General features: G+C 46.5%; 3 protein-coding genes across 3 annotated transcripts; 1 reads left to right on the forward strand and 2 right to left on the reverse strand.

Moving 5' to 3' along the window:
- Positions 1–4,355: 4,355 nt before the first annotated feature.
- Positions 4,356–5,745, reverse strand: VTN00DRAFT_7668 (uncharacterized protein; the record flags this gene model as incomplete). The annotated part of the gene is made up of 3 exons (XM_069434436.1): positions 4,356–4,724; positions 4,780–5,397; positions 5,452–5,745. The coding sequence occupies 3 exons, from the start codon at positions 5,743–5,745 to the stop codon at positions 4,356–4,358; spliced, it is 1,281 nt and encodes a 426-aa protein (XP_069285934.1).
- Positions 5,746–6,306: 561 nt separating this feature from the next.
- VTN00DRAFT_7669 (uncharacterized protein) lies at positions 6,307–7,916 on the forward strand (the record flags this gene model as incomplete). Its single annotated transcript, XM_069434437.1, has 3 exons — positions 6,307–6,894; positions 6,961–7,438; positions 7,495–7,916. The coding sequence occupies 3 exons, from the start codon at positions 6,307–6,309 to the stop codon at positions 7,914–7,916; spliced, it is 1,488 nt and encodes a 495-aa protein (XP_069285935.1).
- A 950-nt stretch (positions 7,917–8,866) lies between these two features.
- Positions 8,867–9,843, reverse strand: VTN00DRAFT_7670 (uncharacterized protein; the record flags this gene model as incomplete). Its single annotated transcript, XM_069434439.1, has 2 exons — positions 8,867–9,310; positions 9,379–9,843. The coding sequence occupies 2 exons, from the start codon at positions 9,841–9,843 to the stop codon at positions 8,867–8,869; spliced, it is 909 nt and encodes a 302-aa protein (XP_069285936.1).
- Between the last annotated feature and the right edge of the window lie 1,413 nt (positions 9,844–11,256).

Raw genomic sequence — 11,256 nt, forward strand, 5'->3', positions numbered from 1 at the left:
TTCCTTCCATATCTTCTCGGAACCATTTGAATTATCTGATACGCTGCTACCGCTACCAGCCGTTCACCTTCCTGCTGCCCCTGAGGACCACGAGTTGGCCATATACAGATAGCACATGTATTCTAGCATTGGCAACGATACTCTTTAAGCAAAGACACTTATTACTATTGTGATCTTTAATATTATAATTCAAGGTTAGATTGGAATGAGCAAGATAAACAAATTCACCACATTCTCAGAGAAAATTTTCAGGGAGATGGCCCCAAGACTTTACTCACTCGCATCCAGGATGACGAAGACGCGGCTGCTGTTTTCAACCATGGTCGAAAAATCCGTCGCCGAGATCAAGTGCTGATGATGGGCTTGTCATCTGAAATATATTTAAAGGATATACACAATGTTGCTCTTCTTAATAAGAGAAAATTATAAGGCTGTGACGGCGCGGCAGCCACCTAGGCGGTAAGGTGTGCGGTGTTGAGCATTCCTTTGTGTCTGGGATACTGCCGGTCCTACTTGCCTATATATCTCACGTTACACGAGGCCCTGCGAATTCTTTCCTTTCTTTTCCCCTCATGCTTTCGATTCTGTATGACTAGCTACCGTAGTAATACATCATTTTACTATGACTGAGCGCCGTCACAAAGGCCAACATACTTAAGCCACTCATTGAACTGAGTGACTTAAGCTGATCCTGAACTCGAAAATACTTGAGAAAACATTCTTCAAAACCTCTAAAAAGGTTTTGGTTCTTAAAAAGTTTATGTTTTCAAAATCCAGTTAAAAGAACTACTCGGATGGTCTCTAGCCATAAACTAGATAAGTGCAGGCCCCCTTCTGTGTGGATAAGGTTGTCACACAAGCTTGCAGTATGGTGGTTGTGAGTAAGATGTCATCTGTGCAATTAAAGAAGCCGGCAGTGATGAAGACTTAATACCCTAATGTCCAGTTTTACAATCTGTTGGACCGGCTCGGTGTCCGTACGCCTGACGATAGTGATGTCGCTAAAGCGGTATGCCAAGAGATTTACAGAGAGGCTCAGCGATTCCTGCCCCCAGTGGAGTTTGTTGATCAGTATTAAGAAGGCCTTACTTAAGTTGCCAACCAGGCATCTCAACATGACAGCATGTCCCAGCAAAATCATTTTTTTATTCTTACAGCACAGCAAGCAGAAAGAGTTATCAGAATGCAATGCTCATCTATCTTAAGGGACGCACTGCCACACCAAGTATGTGCCTAAGGTCAGTTGTAGCAATTGTGAGTTGACATATTTTAGACTGTGAGAATTGCATCTGTGTGCTTGTATCTTGGTTGTCTCCCATGTCATAGGCATTGAGATCATTGATGTCCTCATAGCACTGGACATGATTACCAACGGCAAAGTCGGTTGTTTACTTATCATACTGTCATCCCAACACGGACAATGCAGAGAATGCAGAGACTAATAGCAGCATAAATACAAACTACCAAGACACCTTAAATCCTCCTGTTCTTGAAATCAGATTCTCATACCTAATGTCTCTTCCTCTGTATTTGAGATGCTGACTCGCCTCTTTCGTATTCGGAATTCAAAGTATAATTTCAGAATCACAATTAGCAAATCCAGAGTGTCTGTTTCACCCTTTCCAGCCTTTTATACATTTGTATACCGTGCACTGAGCAGAGATTCCATAAGACGGGACAGAGATATGCCTGTTGTATCAACCACTTATGATATAAACTTGAACCACAGAAATGTTCAAGAACAACTGCCTTTGCAGAAGCGGTCCACATTCTACTATACCATTCCTACCGTGGATGCTTCTCAATCAAGAAGTTTGTTTTCCAATGGCAAAATTTCATAGCTAGAAGTGGGCATAAGGAGGCCACTGAGAACAGCCACTAAAAGAAATGGCTCGCTGCGATTCAGTCCAGCCATTGCCATCGAGAACTTGGGCCCTTTTTTTTCCATACTTGCCAGGACTAATATGTACACAAGAACATAAATAAGAGGTGTTGCAGAGGAGGCTGTGCACTGTGCGTGTGGAAAACAGCCAAATCGTTTTTAGGGCTGGAAGCTCGCTGTTGTTCTTGATTCCCAGCAGCCACGGATTACACTTCTGATTATGCCTCCTATGCAGAGGGTCCCTTCTATAGTCGAGCAGTGCATCGTCTCGGATCCTGAGTACAGTTAGTATACAGTCCACCTTTCATTCTAGGCCAACTGTCTCAAAATGAGACCCCCAATATGATCACTGATATTCACGAGAACCACCCCCGCTGACGTGCGATGTCTGTTAAGCCAGTTCCGAACACGATGGCGGACAAGTCTGCCTTGGCGGCCAGGCATTCTACTCCTTCTGGTGGTGAACCTGCAGCTTCATCAGTTGTGTCAGTCTACACAGATTCTGCTATTAAGGAAAGTGCCACAGCACCTACTTCCGTTCAGTCAATGAATGTATTCAGGCCGGCCATAATTCTTAAGACGGATTGTCGTACAAGGAGTATGCCAACTTTATTCAAGAGGCCGGGATTGGGATTGCAAATGTGTATGATGAGGCAGAGGAGGTCCGGAAGAGTGCAATGGCCGCATTCTACGATTTCGCAATGGCGAAGATGCCAGAATACACCTAGAAGCCGTTTGAAGAAGCAGTTAACTACCGCAAGCAAAACAAAAAGCAAGTGGAAAATGGCCCCGCGAAGGTAGCCAGGGTTTGGGGCGATCGTGGAACTGCATTTGCGAAGTTTGGGAAGTCGCAGGCATGGTATAGAGCAATAAGCCGGCTCACGAACAAGGGCACATTCGACGAGATGATTTGTGCCCTCAACCGTCTTCTGTATGAACTTGCATCAACGAATCCCGGCCGCGAGAAGTCCCGTCCCGCGTCTGAACTCCAATCATGGCAACGGCTTATCATCCGAGCTTACAGACGCTTGACTTCGCTATCGCAGTACAGAACTTAAACAAAGCTTTCCCGAAGTGAGGGTCATGAATAAAGCCATAAAGGGTCAAGCAGGAAGAACGGATACCCGAATGACAATGACAACCCAATGCCTGCTTGTCGTTGGGTTGGGGAAAATTCTTCTCAAGGTCGAAAGGTGCCTAAATAAGTTAGATGTAGATGTGACGAGTGTATCGCCGTTTGAACTACTATATGGCATGAAAGCAAGGTTTTTTCTAGAGCACAGAGAGAACGAATGTATTCTCGATGATCAGAAGCAGTAACCTATACACATTGTACCAGCGTGTCGCGTATGTATATAAAAGCCTTAACGTAGAACTCCCTCTAACTCTTCTAAGACAGAAGATTTTTTTCAAGCAATATGCCAGCTACTGAACGTCGTGTAACATGCCCAATCGGAACGCTTGGAACGTAAATTCCACTGAAGGTCGTTCTTGGGAGGGCACCGCACCAGGGATGTAAATATTCACCTCTGTAATTCTACAGCATCTGGAAATACTCTGCAAGCTGCTTGAACTATCAAAAGGTTGGATCTCGTCCCTTGAACAGCGGTGCTATGCATCCTGTCTTCATCGTGATTCCAATGAAGCTGCTGGGGATGGTTGGTTTAGATGCAGTACATTGGGCCCCTTCAACTCCATATCGAGAGACGGGACAGGACAAGGTAGTATATCATCATTAGTTTCAATCATATTTTCTGTCATTTGCAGAGAAATAAATCCTAAAGTAGTCTTAACTTGGTATATAGGTAGTATACGCAACTAAAGTAAACACTGAAGAAGGTCCCGGCCACCAGCCCCTAGTTGCCGACTCCGAAATTCGGAACTCCCAAGACAAATAAAGAATGTGAACTGGATAAGGTCCACGTCTAGCTAACATAATCAATAAGGCTACGACATAACGAGGGCGTTTGTACAACCTTCTCATGCGCCTCGGCCCGTCATGCGGGGAACTGTTCCGTGTTCCGCTTCCGTATCCGGGTCCCATATTTCCCCCCCGCCCTTAGGAGTACGACACTGGCAAGGATGACGTTGTTTCCCATATCTACAATACATTGGGTAGGTAGGTAATTATTGCGCTCGCTGTTAAGTAAGGATTGGATTTTCGTTACGTAGCTTCGCTGCTTTAACATGGAGACAAGGTCATCTAAGCAAGGTATATATGAATACATGATATTGATGCAATTACCAAGTGCCTATTTAGCTATCATGACAGACATCATAATACATAAGACAATTTTCAATAGAAAGATAATTTCCAGGAGAAAAATTAGGTATCAATGCCACATTATTAACCGACTGAAATTCGCCCGCGGTCTACATAGCAAAGAAATGCGCTCATAATACAATAGCAGTAGCACGTCGCGTTCAGTATGGGTGCAAATAACCTCCTAACGTCTCTCGAAGCTAAAGGTCCTCAATCAGAGTAATTCGCTGCATCCCTGGTCTCATCCCTTGTTTTCCTCAAGAAAGGTATGAGGGAAGTACCGCCTGTGCCGCAGAGAGAGTTCGTACCAGAGTCTATCGCTCCGGATGACGCCGTAGCAAGATTCCTTTTCTCTGTCAGTCCCTGCGAAGGTGCCTTTTGCGCTGGCGCAATGATGTATCGTGCGACTATTTGAATATGCACATCTCGAAAAGACCGAAGCATGAGTACAGCGGCGTTGTAAGCACCTCTCACGTTCGAATCAGCTTTGTGGCTCATGGCGTAGGGACGGATGTTGGATATTTGCGCGAGAAGCTTTAGGAACCGGCGATGGGGGCCGGGCATGTAGCTCCGCATGTCCTACTTTTCGATCAGCAGCAACACATGGCCAGGAAACGAATATCTATCTCCATACCTGGATAAACGCATGCCGTTGCCTTGACTGATGCGTGTTAGACTTGGTTTCTCCTTCAGAAAAGTGCTCCACGCCAAGGAAAATATCAAAAAGCTGTATGAGAGAGCTTTGAGCGTTGCTCCCCCCACTATATTGTAGCCACTCTCCTATTCCATCTCCGAGGTCGTAGAAGACTCCCTTTGGTAGGCCCGCAGCTGCCATATTTTTGCTTCCCGCAAGGAATGGGCGGATTTTGTGATAGAACACAGCAGGAGCACACTTTTCGTACATCCTCTCCAACAGACCGCAAAGATCTTTGAGACATTCAGTGAATCGATTCAGAAGCTCGGTAACGTGCTGGGGGTCATCTTCCTCTACAGCATCGATGGCTTTGCGCATCATCGGAACGACCTTGCCCCCCCGAGCTTCAATTGCCACAGAGAGGCAGAAGAACCACTCTTCGTCAGTGGTTCCCGTGAAAGTGACTAATGCCGCCAGGTTATCTGGCTGCGAAATGTCGATGTCTGGATCCAATGTCTTATAATTCCAAAGGCATACGGCTGCGTATGTTGCACAGGGAGGGAGTTCTAGGTGGGACGACACTTGGAGAAATGGGCATGATATCGACGGTGGGAGTATCTGTAACGAGTAAGCACTTAGAGCCATTGATATTCACTGATCGGGAACACAAACATCCTTAGGCTTATCGCCCCCCCAGATGTACGCATGTGCCAGAAATGCAAGCAGTACATAAGCTCTCTGCCACTCTTGTTCCTGGTGTAATCCACTGGTTGACAGGATTGGTAGACTGTCAATTTCCTGTCGTATCTTCTCCATCTGTATAAGCTTGGGAAGATCAGAGGTGAGGTCTTCCCACTTGTTATAGTATGGATCTGGCAGTCGCTGTAGAGGCTGTCTCTCTGGCAGGAAGCCATTCTGAACAGACATGCCATAGTCATTGGGTTCGATATCTGTAGGGTCAAACATCGTGAGGGAGGGATGAAGAGGGATGGATTTTTCTGTGCGGTGAGCAATTGTAACCACTGGGAGAGCGTTTTCTATCTTCAACTTTTGCAGTAAGAGAGACTGGTTGGAGATATGTTTCCTCAAGCGCCTTATCAGTGGCTTTGTCACCGTCTTTGAGAGACAACCGTGAACCAGAACACAGAGAAGGCCAATCCATGGGAAATGATGAATTTAAGAACAAATGAGTCCGGTAAGAGGGACGGAAAGTTCAGGCAATTCACGGGTCTCGACTGCCTTTCCCGTCCAACACGGAAAAATACACTCGGAAGCGGAAGCAAAGAAGCCGTTATTGAGAAAATGACCTAGACTTGTCGGATGTTATAGTGAATAGAAGTGTGAGTGAGGAGGAGATGATCGTGAAGACAAAGGGGAGAACTGTCAACTTTGCAGATCTCTGGCTCCAGCACCTTAAAATGCATTTTACCTCCTCAATCCAAATTCCTACTTAACAGACCTTCTTAGGTACCTACATAACTACCTCCCTAACTTCGTACTTCTTACTGAGTATCAACTTTCAGCATCATGGTCGACTCCAAAGATATCAAGATGACGACCGAGCACAAGGAAAAGCCAGTGTTTCCCAATAACGCTGGGACCAAAGAGTATGCGGAGTCACTTGACGCTGCAGATCCGCTGCATTGGTTCAGAGATAAGTTTATTGTCCCTTCAAAAGCGAATTTGAAGACCAGGAAGCTGGCAAAACCTGGTTTGTTCTGCATCCTTAAGACCCTTAACTCTCTTATTATGATGGCGCTAATCGTCGTCTTCGAAGGTCTTTCCTCCGAACCAAGTATCTACTTCTGTGGGAACTCGCTAGGACTGCAGCCAAAGGCTACTGCGAAGTATCTCGAAGCCCATCTTGATACCTGGTCATCAATTGGTGTTGGCGGCCACTTCACAGATCTCGAGGACTCTCCGCTGAAGCAGTGGCAATTGCTTGCAGATCAAGCTTCCAGTCAGATGTCCAGATTGGTCGGAGCCTCTCCAGAAGAAGTCGCTGTGATGGGCACGCTGACAATGAACCTGCACTTTCTGCTGGCAAGCTTCTATAAGCCCACGAAAGAGAAGTACAAGATCCTTCTAGACTGGAAGGCATTTCCCAGTGACCACGTAAGATTATCATATCCTCCTCAACATCCTTGCCGGTCCAAAAAGAAGACACTGACAAGAAAGCAGTTCGCCATCGAGTCACAGATCAGCTGGCATGGACTCGATCCAAAGACCTCGATGATGTTTACTGGTCCAGATGAGGGCGAAGATACGATCTCAACGTCAAAGGTTCTCTCCTTGATCGACAAACACGCTGGGGAAACTGCCTTGCTTCTACTTCCCGGTATCCAGTATTACAGCGGACAGCTTTTCGACATCCCGACCATCACCAAGCATGCCCAGTCCCAGAACATCGTGGTGGGCTGGGATCTTGCTCATGCGTACGCTAACGTTGAACTGAACCTGCATGACTGGAACGTCGATTTTGCTGCTTGGTGTACGTACAAATATGGAAATGCAGGACCGGGGGCAATCGCAGGCCTATTCGTTCATGAGAGGCACGGCATTGTCGATTACAGTCAAGAAGGAAGCGCACTAGTGTATCGACACCGCCTGACCGGATGGTACGGCAGTGATAGAGCAGAGAGGTTCAAGATGGATAACAGTAAGTCAAGCTGTCGTACATCACAGTACAGCCACTAACACGAGCCAATGATATAGAATTCAAGCCGATTCCCGGGGCCAAGGGCTTTCAGATCTCAAACCCCTCCGCCGTCGACTTGGCGTCTCTCTGTGCCTCTCTCTCCGTTTTCGAGGAGACGTCCATGAGCGAGATTCGTGCGAAATCCGTTCTCCTGACAGCCTACCTCGAACACCTCCTCCTGGACGGTACCACGGATGAGACTCGGCCGTTTCGCATCATCACTTCTTCGGACCCTCAGGCACGAGGGGCTCAGTTGAGCCTCTTGCTCAAGCCAGGGCTGCTCCATCCCGTGGCCCAGAAGTTGCAGGAGGCTGGAATGGTCTGCGACAAGCGAGAGCCTGATGTCATTAGAGTTGCGCCCGCTCCTCTGTACAACACTTTCACCGAAGTCTGGGCGTTTGTGCAGCATTTCAAAGCGGCATTGGTGGGATGCACCTAGTGTGTCTACCGTGTGAACGCGTCCCTCAGGTTTGATGATGGCGATCCCAGAAGGCAGATAGAATTTCGAAGTGGGAGTTTCACCATATTGGACCAAAACGTCATGGATGATGGCGGACTACTTTTACCTAAGATGGCTGACCGGAGGGAACTATTATCTGAGCTTATTAGGCATTAGGTTCCGTGGCTCAAATTCAATTGCCATCTCCAAAATCTTTCCGCGCTCATCAATTCGTTTGTTCAGATGTCACTAAATCTCTTGTATGTTCAAATAACACCCATGTTAGTTCCTAGTACAGCACTTGTAATACCTCGGGGTGCTTAGCTGTTGACTTACCTAAATGTCTACCCTGTACCTTAGGTAGTACTAGGCACTGTACTGTACCATGTCCTTGCTGTTCTAGAAATATAACATAATCCCAGGAACTCCAGAAATAACAAGCAAGGAATTTTGATCGCTCTAGATGGTCTATATATCAAAAGACATGAATGAAAATGGTGAAGGAACGAAACTATATGTTTGACAGTAGACATTTTAGACATGATTTCATGGATATATTCATCTCTTTTATGGCCAGTAAATAATCTTTCTGAGGCTTCTGGCTGATTCTTTCAGTCTTTCTGACATAGGTTTTGTTATTGCTGCATCTTAAGGCCATTGAACCTTCCTTCCCAACAATAAAAACTATGCTTATGCAAGGGGAGGTCCCAGGGTCGTCTAAGCCCGCTTTACCTAACTGTTTCAAAGCGCATTCTTGTCATGAATCACCTCCTATGAATTCACATATGTACTGTACGTAGCGAATGCTTCTCTCCATGAGCAAGATGAAATCTTATTGTCTGGTGTTTCTTTTTTTGACTATGCTCTCTTGTACATTACTACTTGGTAATCTTAACACGATTGTATAAATCAGACAGAACTTTAAGTGTACAATATCCTCTCCAAGAGATTCACAAATTACCCATACTCGACCAACCATCGACACTGCGAAGGAAATCCTGACCCTGGGAGAAGAAGTTTTCAGCAAGTATGGAGAACTCGTCATTGGGCAAGTCTAGCTGGGTCGTCTGTGTAAAACCAGGAACAACCGGGCGGCTAGAAGCCGACGAGACAAAATCAGAAGGTCGAGTGGTCTGGTGTTGTGTGGCCTGCGGCGAAAGCCGTGTAGGTTCAGGCAATGGCGACGTGCTCGACACTTCGGCGGCAGAATTGACTGGACCAGAGCGAAGAGATTCACCAAGGAGGTGTCTCGCGGAATCGGAGGAGCTGCTTGAGGAGTACTCAAGAATCTCCCAAAATCTGGAAAGATCAATTAACAAGCTCTTATTCTGAGAGCCCTGGGTTGGCTGATACGATGCCGTGACGGCACCCTGTAATCCCTGCAACTTATCCGCCTACGGGCATGGAAACTTTTAGTCCGTGTAAATATGTGAATTGAATGTATTCCGCAGGAATGCCATACCAATTGCTCCATATGGGGCCACTGTCCCCCAAACCCGCGCACAAAATCCACACATCTGGAAAACCGGCTTTGTTTCTCTGTCCTAATCGTGAGGTCCTCTGTGAAGCTTAGTTGCAGCTCAATTGTGGCCACCACCGCAGCACTGTAGCCCAAGAACGGGTCAGATACTTTGAATTGTTTTTCTTCAAAGAACTTGATGAAATAGATTATCCAGTTTGTATGAGAGGAAATCAGATCAGACGTATGCTGGAGAAAGATCTCTGGGATAGTACTGCGAAAATTGCGAAGACTGAGTGACAACAGAAGAGGATGATTGAGGAGACACAGAATTGTATGGTATAGAAACTGGGTCAGGAGCCAAGGACCCCAGTAGTCGCGGTTTGATTCAAGCTCTTCGACTGATCTGTCCTCCAGAGCGGCGTACTTGAATCGATGCGTGTAAGGCACCCGCGTCTCAAATTCCATCTGGAAGGCTATGATTTTCGAATATTCAGATTGCGGGGACCAGGGTGGTAAATTGCCTGGCTTCCCATGGCGCCTGACATACCTCATCGTCTTTGAGAATACTTCACTTAGCAGGATCACATAGCCAACAATTCCTTCGTCCCATGTGCAATTTGTTTGGCTTAGTCCAATTGTTGTGTTATCCATCCGAAAAGAGTCCGATGATTTTCCAGTGCTCTCTGGGAAAGGAGGGAAGCTCTCTTCGGAGAGATCAAGAATACTAAATTTTTCTCCATGAAGGCGTTTCAACAGACAGATGCTCCAGAAACAACGTCTGCGTTCTTCACGAGCGATTTCAGTTAAGTCTAAAGAGACCTCGGAGCCTAAGTTGGCGCACTGAGCCAGGTTCATTGCTAGGCTGCTGTGGATGCTTGAACGATGAGGATTGCCATCTGTATTTCCAAGTTAGCGTTTAGTTACAGCCGCGTGCAGTAGAATAGCCCCCACTAGTAAAGTCAACAAGACTTAATAGACATAGACATTGTAATGTTGACAGCTCGACTGGACCTTCCAAAACCCTCCTGATAACTAGGGTACGCGCTGCCTCCGCATAAGTGTTGACAAGGTTCACGAAACGTTCGTTATCTCGACAAGACTCTTCATCAAAACGAATACTTAAAGCAAGCATTGCGTAGATGATCTCAGGATCACGCTTCTCAAGACTGTTAATGAAGCCACCTCGATGAAAGAGCGGAAGCGGCTGACAATCACAGTAAAGCAAGTATAGCTCAGCTATGGAAGTCACCTTTTCCCAAGGAGGCAGCTTTCTGGTCGAAATTTGTGGCCCATCCTGAAAGGGAATACCAGAAACACTACCCCACGAGGTTGATCGTGGATTATTCAAACGTTGCTGTCTGCATTTTTTCACAGAGTCAGTATCATCCTCTCTGGTTGAGATGCAGTACACTTACCCCAGGGTCTCGAGCACCTCTGTAACCTTGGCCTCCAGCCTGGAAAAGCGATCCTCCTTTGAAATGGCTTAGTTGGCTTGCTAAAGTCAAATTCAAAGAACAACGCATTCTATCTCACCGATCCCTGGGAAGCGGCAGTATCTGAATCTCTTGCCGCAAAAGTCCTCTCTAGTGGAGGAGATGTAGTGTTTTTATTTCCGGGTGAGTTCCGTCTCCCTCTGGCGTACACGCATACTTGGCGTAAGCGCGCACAGTACGAGCATACAGGCTGCTCGCCTGGACATTTAATCTTTTTCCGCCTACAGCATCGGTTACGGATAAATCTAAGTAGACAGATCTTGAGGAATAACTGACCGACATGGTTCACAGGCTTGGCGCACTCGTTTGGTGCGTCGCTCAGGAGGCATTCGATCTAGAATCAGATGGATAACTTCCTGTAAGCGTCAGAATTGAGGGAGATGAA

This window comes from Thermoascus crustaceus, assembly GCF_041956765.1.
Source record: "Thermoascus crustaceus strain CBS 181.67 unplaced genomic scaffold VTN00scaffold_5, whole genome shotgun sequence".
NCBI lineage: Eukaryota > Fungi > Ascomycota > Eurotiomycetes > Eurotiales > Thermoascaceae > Thermoascus > Thermoascus crustaceus.